This window comes from Pelobates fuscus, chromosome 11 (assembly GCF_036172605.1).
Source record: "Pelobates fuscus isolate aPelFus1 chromosome 11, aPelFus1.pri, whole genome shotgun sequence".
NCBI lineage: Eukaryota > Metazoa > Chordata > Amphibia > Anura > Pelobatidae > Pelobates > Pelobates fuscus.
Window position 1 is genome coordinate 33121648 of NC_086327.1, and position 19743 is coordinate 33141390.

Sequence of the window (19743 nt, forward strand, 5' to 3'; positions counted from 1 at the left end):
GTTATAACCAGTAACTTGAAACTTCGAGTGTTTTAAGTAGAGTCGCTTGGCAGCTGCTGGTATCGTATAAGAAGCCTAAGGATTAAGACAGATGTTGATGTGTTTGAGCGTAACGTAAGGGCGTATGCTTGAAACTTTAAAAATTGGAGGCAGTAAGGGGTGGCTATAGGAGCGCAACGTGAGATCCTGAGGTGAGGGATCTGAATGATTAGTCCGAGACTGGGACGAGTTTATGCTATAGAGGGAGGCTGATTGAGGCCTTAGGGGTAGCAAGTGCTAGTAACGAGTAAAAACACAAATACCTGGTAATAGAGTGGGGTACCAGGTTAGGTAGGTTAAATAGGTTCTCGTCTGATGGCAGTAGAAGAAGCCGGGTGGCAGGGCTGCAGAACGGACGGAGGATTCAGCTGGACACCTCTACTGCTGGAGACTGGAGCTGTTTGGCGGGAAGCTCGGACCGGAAGTGCTGGTTGCTATGGAGATACACAGCTAGCAATCAACTTGAACGGCAGAGGTAAGTAGGGGCTGGGAGTTTAAGTAAGGGACTTACTCCCCCCACAAATACAGGACTAATGGCCATTCTACATATATATCCTAGAGCAAGATATAAATATATTGCTCTAGGATTTTCCAAATGGTTAAAATGTAACTTTTATTTTAACAAAATAGACTTTTAAGATTTATTCCAGATCTTTCATCAGGAAAAGCCAGTATAGCTTAATGAAGTGGGTTTGGTGCAACAGTCTCTGAGTAATGTCCTCTTGTTCTTTGTCAAACTGATTAAAAGTGGTTTGACAAAAACTGGGGCTTTCCCAGCCCCCAGAGACAGACTCCAACAGTTTAAGCCCATATGTGAAAATGTGATGTGCATATCAAAAATGCATGGGAGTAAACATGTGTGAACGCAGTGTTTAATATATGCAAAAGTAAACTTTATTATTCTCCTTATGCATGGTGTAATTGGAATGCAACTGTATTCTTTTTCTTCTTTTATAGTGACTATATGATGCTTTAGTGTTTAGTACAATTACTTTTCCATAGACCCAATAATTTGTCCATAACTTTCCCATCTCTCCTCCATGGTTTTCACCAACCTATTTACTCCTCCCCCTTCTGCCCCCCCCCCTGATTTTCTGTCTAGTCACTGCTCTTTCCCTCTTTTAATTTACCCTCCCTGTTTTTCTTCTTTTCCTCTTACTTTCTATTGCTTTATCAACTCTATTCAATGCTCTCTACCATTATTTTCTATCAATTCCCTTATCTCTTCTCTATTCTAAATACCTAGATGTAACTCCAGATACCATCCCTAACCTTAACGAATCAATTACATTATTATTTTTTCATAGTGCAATATAATCTTTGTTATAATATACTGTCTTCTTTTTTTTTTTTAGTTCATGTATATTAAAAATTCTTAAGCAATCCATTGTCTACCTTTCCCAATCCGCTTTCTGTCTGTATCATTGCACGTTCAGTCAGATTGTCAATTATCTGACCCAATGCTCCTTGTCAGTGCTACATCTCAGCTTATGAGCAGAGACCTCTATTCCTTTTGGCTTGTCCAAACTGTGCTGTCTATGTTCCTTGATTGTATATTTTGAGTATATATTTTATTAATATTTTTGGCGCCTAATAAATATAAAAAACAATAATGATGTGCTCTTTCTGCCTGCAGCTTTTCCTTTTGGGTGAATTGAACAGTAAACAGACATTTCCAAAATAATTAGGTTTTGGTCAGATAACTGACAGTCTAACTGAAAGTACACTAAGATACCTGTCAGACATTAGACTGGCAGACATGATATGATTAATTAGTTTTTATGTTATTTTATTGTATTATGTTTCTCTTTCAGTATCTTACATTGTATACTATTTTATTGCAGATGGACAGTTTCTTGTCTGTCACCAGGTTCTCCAGAAAAGTCTTTATGCATATATTCTAGAGGTTCAACAAGGAAGCATATAGTGTAGGTTCATTAGCCTCTTTAATCAGCTGGTGTCTTCAGACTCGATACATTATTTTGCCATTGGTGTATGCTGCGGTTATCACATCTCCAGTACGTTGTGGATATCTGTATATCAATTCAGTAGAAGTCAAGCTCTTGCCTGCTAAAAGTTTGCATTTGCTGTAAAGTGACAAAAAAGTGATAGTTAGATGATTGTGCTTATCTTAAAATATGCTTTTTTTCCCCTAAAGATTTAAACAATACAATGATAAAGTTAAAGTGCAAAGTACAAAGACCCCTGATGGTGACATCGTTGCTGGCATCCGATGATGGGGGGCTGCAGGCAAACATGAGTTATATTTACCTGAAACTTTCCCTTGTGAGTGCCGCCATCTTCTGCTGCGCTTTGGCTGCCAGGAGCCAACCTCACTGCTGTAGTCTTGTGCATGTGCAAGAGTACAGCATTGATGTCTATGGAGGATCCTGCAAGACTTTAGGCAGCAACCTAAGGTGTAGTTTCTTGATGACCGGCAGTAGGGGAGCACACTGCCAGTCACTTCATGTACCTTGGCCAAGTGGACCGCAGTAGAGATTGTTCTGTATCTTCTACCAGTCTGACAGGAAGTGCTCACTGTGAGCATTGAACAGCTTTCTGTCAGACCGGGTAGAGGATACAGAAGATCCTATACAGCGGTCCTCTTGGCCATGCTAGACAAAGGTAAGCAGGAGGGGGAAAGAGACAACAAAGAGGTGGGAAGGATGGACAAAGACACACAGAGGGGATCGGGTTTTACAAAGACACACAGAGGGGTTGGGGGAACAAAGAGACACACAGAGGGACTGGTTGTATAAAGAGACACAGAGGGGCTTGGGAAGGGGACTATAACACACAGGGGTGCTAGAGAGACATTCAGAGGGACTGGGGAAAGAGACAGGGACACACACGGAGGGGCTGGGAAGGGGAAAATGACACACAAAGAGGGGCTGTGAAGTGGAAAAAGAAACATGCAAATGTGCTGTGTGGAGGAACACACAGAGGGGTTTAGGAGGAGAACAGACCAAAAAAGGTGCTGAGGAAGAGACGCATAAAGGTGCTGGGGAGAGAAAGAGACATAAAAAGTTGCACATTTTTGTGCAAGTAGCTGGTGTTGCCTGGACTTGCATAGGGTGCAAAATAGCCTAGAACTGCTCTGGTCATAGGGAGGTGAAATACTTCCATTAAAGTAATATGTGGGTCTTAATCTTCCCAGTATACTTTTTATTCATTAATATTTTTTTTTTTACTATTTATTGTGGTGGCTGCCTAGCAAGCACTGCCAAGAGTTTCTAACTACTTGCCTGCTGGCTACTAGTGCTGCCACTGAGCAAATAATTTGGATTTATTTTTAAGATTTGAGGCCTGGATTTGAAGCATTCGGTACAAATTTCAGATGTTTAGATGCTTTCGCTATGGCTAAAATATGGACCAAATAAAGGATGAGATGCAAAAGTTGTACATTGTTAAATAGTGTGATTATACTACGTGGCCATTCAGGCTTTAATGAATAAACTCGACAGGATAATTTACTAAAGTGAGAATTCAAAGTAAATTCAGAGTGAATTTCAAATATAAGGCCAACATAGCTAAACTGAAAGCACAATTGACCTAGAGATTTTTTCCAGTTTGACTAGTTTGACCTTAGATGAATACTATAGGGTCAGAAATACAAGTGTGTATTCCTGATCCTATAGTGTTTAATACACTATTTAGGTGGTCCCCCTTGCCCCCAGCTGTAAAACTCACCTTTAATCCAGCATCACGAGTGTCCGCCGGCACGGTCTCTCCCCCGATCTATGCCACTTCTGAAAGGCAGGGTTTACATTAAAATGCCTGCAGGGACAGGCTATAGACACCAGAACAACTACATTAAGCTACAGTTGTTTTGGTGACTATAGTGTCTCTTTAAATGTATGCATAACGTCATTCTAAATTATTATGATTTAAATATATATGTATATTAATATCAAAATACATTTAGAACAAATGTAAACTGCTTTATAATTTTTTCAATATCTCTCTCTCTCTATATATATATATACACACGTGATACTCGAAAAATTAGAATATCATGCAAAACTTCATTTATTTCAGTAATGCAATTAAAAGGGGAAACTAATATATGAGATAGTAGAAACTAGAAGAAAGGTAGAAAAGCCAGAGGCAGTTCACCTATATGAGTGGAGCATACAGTGATAATAATGGATACCTACCCTATAACAAGGGTCGTCTAGTCCTGATATTGTTGCAGTATCACTTTAAATTCAGCGTATATATACATAGAAAGAAAAACATATACAGGGAAATAATAGTGCAAATCTGTATGGTAATTAACCGTTGTGCAGTGATCAAAACAGAATGCTAACTCACATTTTTTAGAGCCTAAGATGGGATAGGTGTCAGGGTACCTGAAGCCTCTACCTCTGAGAGAGGTAGAGACTTAGAAGTTTATCCGTCCGGACGGCATGTCTCCTCGGCCCCTCGCGGTTCACTCGGTCTTGCTAACGCCGGCCGCGAGGGAGTCACTTCCTTTTATAGCAGGAGGACCGGAGGTCGACGTCATGACGCCAACCCGGAACGTCCTGTCACTCAAATCTCGGGAGACGAATCAGGTCTCGCCGGAGGCGTGTCTTCTCTCCCTAACCAGGATACTTAACTGTGGCTCTCTCATTTACTCATTGCCCTGTCGTGGTTCTAGTCTGCCTAGTCACACAGTGCTTTGTTATTCTCTTGCCTTTTGGTTCTGATCCGGCTTTGGTATTTACTCTCCTGTCTTTCTGTTATCCCTGACCCGGCTTGTCTCTCGCTTACCTGTCTTCTCGTTCCCTCGACCTCGGCTTGTCTCTGACCATTCTATCGTAGTTATACGTTAAGTCCGGCCATTCTAAGGACCGGTATACGTATCTGCTACTCTTTGTACTCTGCGTGTTGGATCCCTGACCCGATCCTGACATTACGACAGGGCCATGGATCCTGCAGGTACAAATTGTCAGCTTGGTTCTCCTGATCCTAGGTTTGACGCCATGGATCATAGGATGGATCAGATGGCTCTAGCACTACAGGCGCTGCTATCTCGCCCTATTAATCCACCTGAGGAGATGCGTAATATGTCTGCTTCTTCTGTGGCTTCAGGGCTAGAGGTAGCTACTGTAGGTGCTTCTTCCCGAGTTACCCCACCTGTACGTTTTGCTGGTTCTCCTGAGAGGTGTCGTGGCTTTTTGAACCAGATCAGTATCCATTTCGAGCTACAGCCCCGTTCATACCCTACTGATAGGGCAAAAGTGGGATTTATTATTACCTTACTCATTGAGAAAGCTCTGAGATGGGCTAATCCGTTGTGGGAGAATGATAATCCATTAGTCTATAACTATAATGCCTTTGTAGCTGCTTTTAAAAGAACTTTTGATCCCCCTGGCAGGAGGGTCAATGCAGCCAGATTACTGTTGCGCCTTAGACAAGACAACCAAACACTTGTGGATTACGCACTAGAGTTCAGGTCTTTGGCGGCAGAGGTAAAATGGAATGAACAGGCCTATATAGACGTATTTTTAAATGGATTGTCCGATGTAATACTTGATGAGGTAGCGACAAGAGAGCTTCCCGAGAACCTGGAAGACTTAATTTCCTTTATCTCTCGTATTGACGAACGTCTAAGGGAGAGGCAGAATACTCGAGATAGAACCGGTAAATCTTCCTTTAGACTAGCACCATCATTTCAAATTTCTGAAACCAAAACTCCACAGGTTTCAGAACCTATGCAGTTAGGCCTTACTCGTCTGTCAGAGGAGGAGAGACAGTACAGGAGAAGGGAGGGACTGTGTATGTATTGTGGGGCCAGAGGTCATGTACGTTTGAGCTGTCCCAGTCGTCCGGGAAACGCTCGCACCTAAGTTTCTCTAGAGGACAGACCTTGGGTGTTTCGATTTTGTCCTCTACTCATAACTACAAAGAACATAGACTCCTATTACCGGTCTCTTTAACTTGGGAAAAGGGAACTTTAGAGACTATGGCATTGATAGACTCCGGCGCTGCTGAGAGTTTTATCGACCAAAAGTTTCTCACCAAACACACTATCCCATCCCAGTTAAGGAAGACACCCTTGGCTGTTGAGGCCATTGATGGTAGACCTTTAGTTGAGCCGGTGATTTTCCGGGAGACCACACCTCTTTACTTAACTACTGGTATTCTACACAAGGAGGAAATATCCCTACTACTCATTTCATCTCCTTCTGTTCCCATAGTCCTGGGATACTCCTGGCTTAAGAGACATAACCCCGTTATAGATTGGAGATCAGGGGAAATAGTTTCGTGGGGTCAGGATTGTCAAGAGAATTGTTTAAAGAAAGTCTCACCCCTTTGTAGTGTCAACGCACTTAATAACGCTACCGACTCTACCAAAGTACAGATACCGTCCTTGTATCAAGATTTAAAGGCAGTATTTGACAAAGGAAAGGCTGATACCTTACCAATACATAGGCCTCTTGATTGCAAAATTAATTTACTTTCTGGTACTATGCCCCCCAGGGGTCATGTATACCCTTTGTCTACGAATGAAAACTTAGTTCTAGAGGAGTATATTCGTGAAAACCTAGACAAGGGGTTCATTAGACGATCCTCCTCTCCTGCTGGGGCTGGATTTTTTTTTGTTAAAAAGAAGGATGGTTCTTTAAGACCCTGCATTGACTACCGAGGTCTTAACAAGATAACCATTAGAAATGTATATCCGATTCCCTTGATCACCGAGCTTTTTGATCGATTAAAAAGTTCTAAGATTTTCACTAAGTTAGACCTTAGAGGTGCTTATAATTTGGTGAGAATTCACGACGGAGACGAGTGGAAAACTGCATTCAATACTCGATATGGGCACTATGAGTATACTGTAATGCCTTTTGGTCTCTGCAATGCCCCGGCGGTATTTCAGGACCTTATTAATGAGGTTCTTAGGGAGTTTCAGGATGACTGTGTGATTGTATACCTTGATGATATACTTATACATTCCAGGGATATTGAAACTCACCACGGACAAGTCAGAAGGGTTTTACACAAACTTCTTCAGCATGGCTTATACTGCAAACTAGAGAAATGCAGCTTTGACCAATCCCAAACTACCTTTCTTGGTTATGTGATTTCTGGGGAGGGGTTTAAAATGGATCCGGAGAAGCTCCAATCCATATTAGATTGGCCTTTACCTAAGGGTCTCAAGGCTATCCAGAGATTTATTGGTTTCTCCAATTACTACAGACGTTTCATTAAGGGATACTCCTCTATCATTGCTCCCATCACCAATATGACCAAACAAGGGGCTGATACTAAGAATTGGTCTACTGAAGCACTTCTGGCTTTTAAGACACTCAAGGAGCTGTTTGCTTCCGCACCAATTTTAGTTCACCCTGATACTACACTACCTTTCCTACTCGAAGTTGACGCTTCTGAGACGGGTATAGGTGCTGTTCTGTCCCAAAGGTTGGGTGTAGATAAACCATTACATCCTTGTGGATACTTTTCCAAAAAATTGTCGGGTACTGAAAGCAGATATGACATTGGTGACAGGGAACTACTAGCGGTTATAATGGCCTTAAAGGAGTGGAGACATTTATTGGAGGGTACTTTGCATCCTGTTACTATTTTGACAGATCATAAAAACTTATCCTATATTGGAGAGGCTAAACGACTATCATCTAGACAGGCTCGTTGGTCCATATTTCTCACTCACTTCAACTACGTACTCACATATAGGCCAGGTTCTAAGAATTCTAAAGCCGATGCCTTATCTCGCCAATATGAACCTGCTGCCATATCTGAGCCGGTTTTGTCCTCTATAGTACCCAAGTGTAACATTATCGCTAACACTACTCTCAAAGTCCATTCTCCGCTACTTGATCAGATAAGGAGCTTGCAGCATCTGGCACCTAGACTGACTCCGGCTTCCAGACTTTTCGTTCCTCCTGAACTCCAATTGGAGCTCTTACAGTGTCTTCACGAGAGTAAGGTGGCTGGTCATCCGGGTGTTCGCAAGACGTATTCTTTGATCTCCAAGGATTTCTGGTGGCCTTCGTTACGGAAGGATATTAAGGATTTTATCGGAGTTTGTGAGGTCTGTACTAAAACTAAACTACCGCATTCGCTTCCTTGTGGCCTTCTACAACCTCTGGAAATTCCTGACAAACCTTGGTCCTGTGTGGCAATGGACTTTATTGTGGATTTGCCTGTTTCTAAAAGGCACACTGTTATCCTCACCGTAGTCGATAGGTTTACCAAGATGGCACATTTCGTACCTTTGCCTAAACTCCCGACTTCTCCTGAATTGGCGGAGATCTTTGCTAAAGAGATTTTTCGCTTGCATGGGATTCCTTCGGAGATCACTTCTGATAGAGGCTCCCAATTTGTTTCACGTTTTTGGAGATCGTTCTGTTCTCAATTAGGCATCAAATTGAATTTTTTGTCCGCCTATCATCCTCAGTCTAACGGAGCTGCCGAACGAACCAACCAGAAGATTGAGCAATACTTACGTTGTTTTGTTTCCGAACACCAGGACGATTGGGTCGGTTTGATTCCTTGGGCGGAGTTTGCGCACAACAATCTCGTTTGTGACTCTACGCATTCAAGCCCCTTCTTCATGAACTATGGCTTTCATCCATCTATTCTTCCCTCGGTTTCTCCTTCCCAAGGAGTGCCGTCGGTTGATGTCCATGTGGCCAATTTGAGGAAGTTGTGGGATCAGACTCGACAGATTCTTCTACACAATTCTATGCTGGTTAAGAAACATGCTGACAAACGTAGAAGGGCGGCTCCGAATTTTGTTCCAGGCGATAGAGTTTGGTTGAGTACTAGGAATATTCGCCTTAAAGTTCCTTCCATGAAATTCGCTCCTCGTTATATTGGTCCCTACAGGATCTTGACTCGAATTAACCCAGTGGCGTATCGTCTAGCTCTCCCAGCTACTTTACGCATCCCGAACTCCTTTCACGTGTCATTGCTGAAACCTCTAATCTGTAACAGATTCTCCTCCACAATCGCCCCTCCGCGCCCTGTTCAGGTGGAGGGTCAGGAGGAGTATGAGGTTAACTCCATTATTGATTCTCGTGTCTCCCGGGGGAGAGTACAATATTTGGTTGACTGGAAGGGTTATGGTCCTGAGGAGAGGAGTTGGGTACCACAAGAGGATGTTCATGCTCCTCGCCTTCGCAGGGCATTTCACTCCCGCTTTCCATCTCGCCCCGGCTCCTTCCGCCCGGTGGGCGTATCTGAGAGGGGGGGTACTGTCAGGGTACCTGAAGCCTCTACCTCTGAGAGAGGTAGAGACTTAGAAGTTTATCCGTCCGGACGGCATGTCTCCTCGGCCCCTCGCGGTTCACTCGGTCTTGCTAACGCCGGCCGCGAGGGAGTCACTTCCTTTTATAGCAGGAGGACCGGAGGTCGACGTCATGACGCCAACCCGGAACGTCCTGTCACTCAAATCTCGGGAGACGAATCAGGTCTCGCCGGAGGCGTGTCTTCTCTCCCTAACCAGGATACTTAACTGTGGCTCTCTCATTTACTCATTGCCCTGTCGTGGTTCTAGTCTGCCTAGTCACACAGTGCTTTGTTATTCTCTTGCCTTTTGGTTCTGATCCGGCTTTGGTATTTACTCTCCTGTCTTTCTGTTATCCCTGACCCGGCTTGTCTCTCGCTTACCTGTCTTCTCGTTCCCTCGACCTCGGCTTGTCTCTGACCATTCTATCGTAGTTATACGTTAAGTCCGGCCATTCTAAGGACCGGTATACATATCTGCTACTCTTTGTACTCTGCGTGTTGGATCCCTGACCCGATCCTGACAATAGGCTCAAATCACTTGCGCTTTAGTACCGTCTGGTGGTACTTGTCCCCTTCTTTTGAAGCGTTGGTGGAATCCCTCAGAGATAAGGGATACAAAGAAAACGTAATAGGAGATAATATAGTGTAGTAACTTAGGTTATAAAGGTGAGTATACTGTATCTTTAAATAGGTGCTCACCTTATTCAGAGCCAGGTACTTGGCTCTGAGTTTACCAGCTTGAGTGTCAATAAGGGAGACACTTTCCCTTCTTGGAGCAGGTTTGGTGAAGATCAGAGGAGACTTGAATTAAAAATAAAAATTTATTTTGCCAGCAGGCAGTAAAATACAAACAAATAAAATAGAATAAAAAAAATGTCCCATAAATATCCTTCACTTCCGAGACGCGTTTCACCCTACTTGAGGGCTTTCTCAATCGGTGTTCACTACTCTCCTCCTCATTCTGGTTTAAATATCCTGGTCCGGTTCTTCATTGGTAGATTTCCTAATTGGTTAGCCAATCACATCACTCATTTGGGGGGAGTGTAGTGTGGCTTGTCAAAATCGTTTTTTTTTTTTTTTATTCATTCTGTTTGTAACAGGAAGTGACATCACTTCTGGTATTGCAGTCGCCATTTTACTTGTGGGCAATAAGTAGGGAAAGTAGCAGAGTATCCTATATTCGTGCCTGTCACTTAGGTGTTTCCAAATGAGATGCAAAAGTTGCTCTCATCAGAAAAGAGGACTTTGGACCACTGAGCAACAGTCCAAGTCTGTTTTTCTTTAGCCCAGATAAGACGCTTCTGACGTTGTTTGTTGTTCAGGAGCAGCTTGACAAGAGAAATACGACATCTGAAGCCCATGTCCAGAATCCGTCTGTGTGTGGTGGCTCTTGTCCACTCCTTGTGAAAGTCCCCAACACTTTTGAATGGCCTTTTCCTGACAATACTCTCCAGGCTGCGGTCATCCCTGCTGCTTGTGCACCTTTTTCTTCCACACTTTTCCCTTCCACATAACTTTCTATCAATGTGCTTTGATAAAGCACTTTGGGAACATCCAACTTCCTTCGCAATCACCTTTTGAAGCTTTCCCTCCTTATGGAGGGTGTCAATGGTGGTTTTCTTCACAACTGTCAGGTTAGCAGTCTTCCCCATGAATTGTGATTCCTACTGAACCAGACTAAGAGACCATTTAAAAGGCTCAGAAACCCTTTGCAGGTGTTATGGATTACTTAGAATATTGCACCTTTTCACAATATTCTAATTTACTGAGATTGTGGATTTGGGGTTTTCATGAGCTGTAAGCCATAATCATCACACTATGACAAATCACGGCTTGAACTATCTTGCTTTGCATGTAATGCATCTATCTCATATATTAGTTTCCCCTTTTATGTTGCATTACTGAAATAAATGAACTTTCGCATGATATTCTAATTTTTTGAGTATCACGTGTTTTTATATATATATATATATATATATATGATCTAAGTACTTTTTATGTACTTATAAACTTTTATTAACTTTAACTAACTTTTAAAAGTTTTTTGCAGGCATTAGGGGGACTGCCTGAGAGCTTGCGGACCCTGTAAGCCGGCTATTCTGGCCATGTGATCGCGAGGGAGGGGATTGCCAGTAATCAGGTAAGTGGCGATTTAGTAAATATCTGATACCAAATCTCCATTTGTTAACACTAAATCAAGTATGGCCTCCTTACGAGTTGGTTCCTCAACGACTTGTTTTAGAGACAATCCCAATAGGGAGTTTAGAATATGTGTGCTCCTGGCACAAGCAGCTATTTTGGTTTTCCAATTCACATCAGGAAGATTAAAGTCACCCATGATGATAACTTCCCCTATAATTGTCATTTTAGCTATTTCCTCAACTAGTGGATTATCTAACTCTTCTATTTGTCCTGGGGGCTTATGAATCACACCTACAAGAGTTACTGTGTGATTACCAAATTCTAACGTAACCCAAATGGACTCTATGTTCGCCTCAATAACTTTTATTAGGCTAGATTTTATGCTATCCTTCACAAACAGGGTCACCCCTCCCCCTTTCTTGCCTTCCCTGTCTTTTCTATATAAAGAGTACCCGGGTATTGCTATGTCCCAATCATTGTTCTCATTAAACCATGTCTCAGTAACCGCAACTAAATCTACATTATCATTTGCCATTATTGCCACAAGTTCATCGATCTTATTCCCTAAGCTGCGAGCATTTGTAGACATGACTCTAAGCTTATCATTTTTAACACATTTGCTACAGGCACCTTCTGTCCTTGTTTTGGGGGGCAATTGGACTGATGTTTTATCACCCTTTTGCTCTCCCCCCCCCCCTCCCTAGTTTAAATACATCCTAGCAAAACCTCTAAACTGCTCACTGGGAACATTTGTTCCCTTTTGAGAAAGATGCAAACCATCTTTTTTGTACCGTTTAATTCCATTCCAAACAGAGCTACTATGAGAAATAAAGCCAAATCCTTGCTCCCGACACCATTCACCAAGCCACACGTTAAAGTCCCTAATACGCATCCGCCTGTCGTTCCGAGTGTTATGCACAGGCAGAACTTTAGAGAATGACAGTGAAGAAGCAACCTGCCGTATATCATTGGTAAAACACTAAAAACTTCCTTTACCTCTGAAACCTCATTGCAAGCTAAGTAATTTGTCCCTAGATGGACAATTACATCCAATTCCCATTCCAGCTCTGTTCGCTTAACAATATTACAAATACGTCTCCTGTCTCTGTGAGCAGTAGCTCCGGGAAGACATCTCACAAGACCACCATTGTACATCTCCACACCTCTTATGATAGAATCCCCCAACAATAACAGCTTTCAATTAGGCCTCACCATAGTCTCCAAGCTTGTCTCCACAACACCACTACAACTGGTGCCTGAGCCTGTCTCCACAACACCACTACCCTCAGTACATGAGCCTGTCTCCACAACACCACTACCCTCAGTGCCTGAGCCTGTCTCCACAACACCACTACCCTCAGTGCCTGAGTCTGTCTCCACAACACCACTAGCCTCAGTGCCTGAGCCTGCCTCCACAACACCGCTGCCCTCAGTGCCTGAGCCTGTCTCCACAACACCACTACAGTGCCTGAGTCTGTCTCCACAACACCACTAGCCTCAGTGCCTGAGCCTGCCTCCACAACACCGCTGCCCTCAGTGCCTGAGCCTGTCTCCACAACACCACTAGCCTCAGTGGCTGAGCCTGTCTCCACAACACCACTAGCCTCAGTGGCTGAGCCTGTCTCCACAATCCCATTAGCCTCAATGCCTGAGCCTGTCTCCACAACACCACTAGCCTCAGTGCCTGAGCCTGTCTCCACAACACCACTGCCCGCAGTGCCTGAGCATGTCTCCACAACACCACTACCCTCCATAACACCATTACACTCTGAAAGTGCAGAAAATGAATTATGTAGAGCAACAGACTGTGCAATATGCCTTTTATCCACAACTCTAAGTCTACCAGATCCTACAGTAATCCATTTGCCATTCCTAGTACGTCTCTGTGGCAGTGGCTTTGTTGCAGTTCCAGAGTTTGTTTACCAGATAATTTACAAATCTCAGATTTCAAAAATACAATCTCCTGCTGCAATATAGAGAACTGTCTACAGATTAGACAGCATCCAAATCTCCAAAAAGTGGAACGTGAAACAAGCAGTCAGACAGTCCCCAGGCTGCTAAAAACTAATATATATATATATATATATATATATATATATATAATAAAATAATTAAAACATTTTATAATATATTATACATATATAATGTCCTTATAAGTGTAATTTGAGATATATACACATGAAATATATATATATATATATATATATATATATATGACTTTGTGTGTGTATATATATATATATATATATATATATATATATATATATATATATATATATATAATCCAGTAAGGTAGGCTGCTCTCCGGACTTAAAACTTCAATTTATTATGACAGATTAAACAGATTAGGTTGTCCTGTTGTGTTTGACCCTGAGGAAGGTCCCGAGCGGGGACCGAAACGTTGGTCGTCATTTTTAATCTGTCATAATAGATTGAAGTTTTAAGTCCGGAGAGCAGCCTCCCTTACTGGATTCTCTATCTATTGGAGCCTTGGTTTTGGCCCGGCAGCGGTATACTTTACACATGAGTGCAGGGGAGATATATATATATAATATATATGGGAAAAATACATTTATAAAAAACAAATAAAAACGCTAACTTTGGTCAGCGTTTGTGACTAAGAGGCTACTACAAAAGACAGGAAATACCCCATTTGGAATCCCATGAGTTATCTACATTTGAATATGGTATGCCATGATGGGGTTATTTCACATTCCTGGGCTACCATATGGTCTCAAAAAGGCAACACAGACCCAGCAAACCAATCTTGCACACTAAATTGGGCAAGCCCTATATTGACCCTGTAACTTTCCAAAACAGCATTAAACCTGTACATGGGGTGGGGGGAGAGGTATTGTTATACCCAGGAGACTTCACTGAACACAAATATGTTTACAACAGTAAAACTTATCACGACAATGAAATCACCAGTAAAAGTGCAGCTAACTTTGGCAAGCGTTTGTGGCTAAATGGCTACTACAAAAGACTGAATGTACCCCATTTTGAATACCGTGGGTTGTCTACTTTTACAAATGGTATGCCATGATGGGGTTAATTTTCATTCCTGGGCTGCTATACAGTCTCAAAGGCAACATAGGCCCAGCAAAGCAATCTAGCAAATTTCAATGTGCAAACATGGAAAAGGGGAAAGCCCTACATTTGACCCCTGTAAGTTTACAAAAACCCATAAAACCTGTACATTGGGGCACTGTTGTACTCGGGAGATGTTGCTGATAACATATTGGGGTGTTGTTTGTCAGTAACACATAACAGAAACTGAAGTACAATATGAGAGAAAAATAGCAAAAAAAATGACTACCCAACGGTTTGACAAAGACTGGAGGTAGAATTAGTGCATCGAAAGTGTTAAAATACCACCATTTGAAATACCCTAGGGTGTCTACTTTTTAAAAATATATAGTTTGATGGGGGTAAATTACATTGGCCGGCTTGAAAAATGTCCAAATAGGACATGGGTGCATAATGACCGACTGAAAATTCCACGTTGAAAAACTGGAATGCGCTCCCTCCAATTAAGGTATTTTATACCACATGGGTGGTATCCAGGGCCGGCCTTGGCCTTTGGGCGCCCTGTGCGAGAAATCTTCACAGCGCCCCCCCTTCCCGTCCCCCCTTCCCCACTCCTTCCCCCTTCCCACACACCCTGTCACACACACACACAGACAGCCATACACACGTACACACACAAAAACACGCAGGCAGTCACACACACAGACATAGAATGTGACGGCAGATAAGAACCATTCGGCCCATCTACTCTGCCCAGTCAGTCACACATAGGCAGTCACACACACACACACACACAGGCAGACAGCCACACACACACAGGCAGACAGCCACACACAGACAGTCACACACACACACAGTCACACACACACACACATACAGAAAGTCACACACACAGACAGAAAGTCACACATACGCAGCCACACACACACAGGCAGACAGTCACACATACAGGCAGACAGTCACACACACACACACACACACAGGCAGACAGTCATAAAAACACACACACAGACAGTCACACACACACACACACAGTCACACACACACACACACAGTCTCACACACACACACACACAGTCACACACACACACACACACACACAGGCAGATAGTCACACACACACACACACACAGACAGTCTCACACACACACATAGACAGTCACACACACACAAACACACACACACACACACACACACACACACACACACACAAAAGCAGACAATCACATAGTTACCTCTGTTCCTTGTGGAGGCAGACAGGCAGTGCAGCTCCTGGATTCTGGTTGTTGGGGGAAGCAGGGACTCCTTCCTGCTTCCCCTGCAGCAGTTAGATGGCATTTTAGCTCCGCCCCGCCGCATGCTAAGCCCCGCCCCACCGCAATTTTTTTTTTATCCCGGCCATGCGTGAGCTGTGCAGCCGCAGGGCGCCCCCTGCTCTATGGCGCCCTGTGCCATCGCACAGCTCGCACACCCCTAAGGCCGGCCCTGGTGGTATCACTGTACTCAGGAGATGTTGCTGAACACATATTGGGGCCTTTTTTGGCAGTAACCCTTAAGGTTCTCCGTACATGTTTTCTTAAATTGCTATGTGTGTCAAAAGAATCACCAATTATTATTTTTTTTTAATTTGGCACAGATTGGTGGTAAAATGGTTGCATGAAAAGAGTCAAAATACCCCAAGTTTAATACCTTTGGTTGTCTTCTTTTAAAAAATATATACATGTGAAGGGTTTTTCAGGGATTCCTGACAGATTTCAGTGTTACAATTTAACCAGCGTTAATTTTGAAAAAAAAATGGTTTGGAAATAGCAACGGGCTACTTGTACTTATAGCCCTATAACGTTCCAAAAAAAGCTAAGAACATGTTGTAACGGATCACCTGGCACCCCGACTTGGTACCTCCATTGATGGATGCTCCTAGTGCTTCCCCAGGGCTCCAAGTACTCCGCCAGACACCATAACCACCGCAGACCTCCAGAACCGCCGCAGCTTGGTTGGGGTCTCGCCGTCTCCTACCCACCCAGGACCTACGACAAGGCTCCAGGATCCAGTGGGTAAACCTCTCCTCTAAGAGAGTAACGCAAGAACAAGCTCTTAAAAGAGCTTAGTAGTGATTATAGCAAGGGAGTATGAAGAGCATAGCAATCCCTTGTAGCAGATCCCTCCAATAAGAGACAGGACTCTAAATTGAGGGTGAAGTAGAACTGATGTTTAATGACACATTTATGCAATTCTCCCATGCAAGGGAGACACCCACAGACAATCAGTAACCATCTAATCGCTAACTGGTTACATCCCACACATACCCTCCCCTTAGCCTGAGAGGTAACACAATTAACTGCACAGTTTAAACACACATTTTTACCCAATTTATATAACTTTAAAACTATACATCACATTTGCATAAAACTTACATTTTCTGAATCAGCATATATAGGGAACAAACATATCCAAAAATCATTCAAATCCGTTCAGCCGTTCGGGAGTTAGCTGGAAGTCATATTTTGACCGACCGCACGCACATTTTCATGCCCAAAACAGTTCCAGAGATTTGAGCTGTGCGGCCGGTCTATTTCCAATGTTAAAGTCAGTTCAAACAGACGAACGGCCAACCGTTCGTGCAAAAGTCAACGTTGAAGTGCTGTTCAAATTGTCGAACGGCGTTCGAATTGTCGCTTCAAATCCAGTCAAATGAGATAGTTCCAGGGAAGGTAAAACTTCAGCAGTGTTCGTGCCATCGAGTATCCGATTTCAATTCCATGAACTCGACGGCAAAACACTGCTGACCGCGTTCGAATGAATTAAAATGGCCGCCACCACGTGTTCGGCTGCATCCGAAGTGCCAATTTAAAAGTACAGATCCTTTCCGTAGGTTTTAAAGGGCCAGAAGCAGCACAATAAAATCCATTATGCCCAAATAAGTCTTTAAAGGGCAATACATCCCAGGGGCCATAGTCATAGGGCAGGAGGCGGGCAAGCAGGCCCCTCCAAAAACTCATGGCAAACTCCCTTAACTGGGTGGTATTTCTAAACTCAGGACAAAATTTAGAAACTATTTAGCATGGGCGTTTTTTTGGCGGTTTAAGATGTGTAACACATTTTTGGGGTCAAAGTTCGAAAAAGTGCATTTTTTTTACATCTTTCCACCATATTTTATCATTTGTTTTATAGTAAATTATATGATATGATGAAATTAATGGTATCTTTAGAAAGACCATTAAATGGCGAGAACAATGATATATAATATGTGTGGGTACAGTAAATGAGTAAGAGGAAAATTAAAGTGCAACACAAACACTGCAGAAATGTAAAAAGAGCCCTGGTCCCAAACGGTAAGAAAATTGAAAAACGGACTGGTCACAAGGGGTTAAGAATGTTGCCCAAGGGGGGCGGGGCCTTACAGCCAAGATGGCCAGACGCACATGCAAAGAAGCTTCGGCAGATACAGAAAAACAACATATCAGACCCAGGGGGCTGATCTGCATTCAAAGCGGCACAGCGGCACAACATATCAGACCCAGGGGGCAGCGGCTGCATTCATAGCGGCACCCGACTCTTGAAGCCCCGACAGCGGGAACCGGAGCCCAGCAGTGTAGCCTGCTATGCAGCGAGACGCACAGGGAAGCCGCAGGGGAGACGGCCGCGCTCTCGCGGCCAAACCACGTCACAATCTAAGCATGGGTCCCCGTTCCCACCCCTTTGGACCGGTGGGGGTTATCCCGGTCCCCACCAACCCAGGGCAAATGACGCAACAAGCCACGGCTATACCCTACCGCCTGACCAACACGGCCAGTAGGCCGCATAAGATGGCGCCCGCATACCAGAGTCAGAAGCTCGCGCCAATACACCAGGGCAGCCAGAGCAATAACCCGGTGGAACATTACACAGAGTTACTGGACATGATTTTCCAAAGGTTCTGGGAACGTCTGGAGCAACGCTGCAGACAGAAGCAGTCTGATCCTATGGAGGAGGTGAGGAGGGATGAGGAGTGGAGCTGGGGGAGGCCTCAATCAGATGAACCCCACAAAGCGACTGACACTGTCTACCCCAGACACCCTCCTAGGCAGAGGGCCACTCGGAGAAAGCCTCCGAGACACCGACCACACCTCCGGAAGCCCGACCGTCTCTGGCGACAACAGAACATCCAAGCTTTCCAGGGCACCTGACAGAGGGAAGACCCGGCCTCAATAACGAGACACCAAGTCTGTGAACCGTAGGTACTGGCCTACATACTGGGTTGGGGAGCTCCCTCCTTATACCTGCAACTCACCGTCCTCCTGCGGACTCTGTCAGTTCGAGGTGCAGGGGAATCGACTGACTGCGTGTTTGTTAGCCCGCAGTCCCATCAAATAATGCTCCCTGACTCAACCTGAACTGTCCAAGCAGATATTCACTAATAGGCTCCCACTGAGCAGACATGTTCACTTTGCTGTCTTTGTATGTAGTACTCTTTTGATTAGCTCTGTAGGGTTGGTAGGCAACCTAGCATGTTTATTGCTGCGATACTCACACTTCACTGCATACCTACACCAGGATATCGTGTATTAAATAGTTACTCAGTATACCAGTAGGTTAAATTGTACTTAATTGCTAACTAGCCTCAGAGGTTCACTCACCCCCTCTCTCTGTCACATTATATACCATACTCACCTATAAGCATTTACACTGAGAGTACACTACATGCCTCATCTGCTTGCCACCTAACTGATGACCATAGTTTACATGTGTAAAGCCTCATACCCTACCTAGCCTAACTTTGATACAGCAAGCATACACTTTTATGTAGACTGCAAGATATTGACTACTCTAGGCTTAACCAGCATGTTTTACATTTTTTATGTTCCCACACAGTTAAGGCGCAGCAGTCGGGCATGTCTTTAAACATTTAAATATTGCATAATCTAACCGCACTAGCAAGTTTTAACATATAGCATTGTCAGGGTATTTATATCAGCAGACATTTTGTGCTATGATAGAAATACAAAGTGTATATTCTGAAGTCAATCTAAATAGACCAGACTCCATTTTGTATCTTCAAGTTAACAAAGAGACACAACATTTCTATCCTTTCTCTAAAACTGACCGCTTTGCCCGAGCTGAATGGAATGTGTAAGATAAGCAACCTAGAGATAAGACATTGAGAACTGGGGATGGATAGACTGTCTAATTACTAATGGAATATAATAAATTTATACCCAGACGTAGGTGACAGGGAAGATTGAATAAAAATGTTACTTTCTATACCAACAGATTCTCATTGTATTTTTGAGTTCATCTATAGTATTATAAGCTGTC

The 19743-nt window shown here is 43.5% G+C and overlaps 1 protein-coding gene across 1 annotated transcript in view; it reads right to left on the minus strand.

The window, feature by feature from the left end:
* Positions 1-1806: 1806 nt before the first annotated feature.
* Positions 1807-19743, minus strand: part of LOC134577543 (carcinoembryonic antigen-related cell adhesion molecule 16-like) — a 344602-nt gene continuing 326665 nt past the window's right edge. The window contains exon 8 of the mRNA XM_063436324.1: positions 1807-2126. Within this exon, the coding sequence (XP_063292394.1) occupies positions 2110-2126 (17 nt within the window). The 3' untranslated portion in view covers positions 1807-2109. The remainder of the gene's footprint in view (positions 2127-19743) is intronic.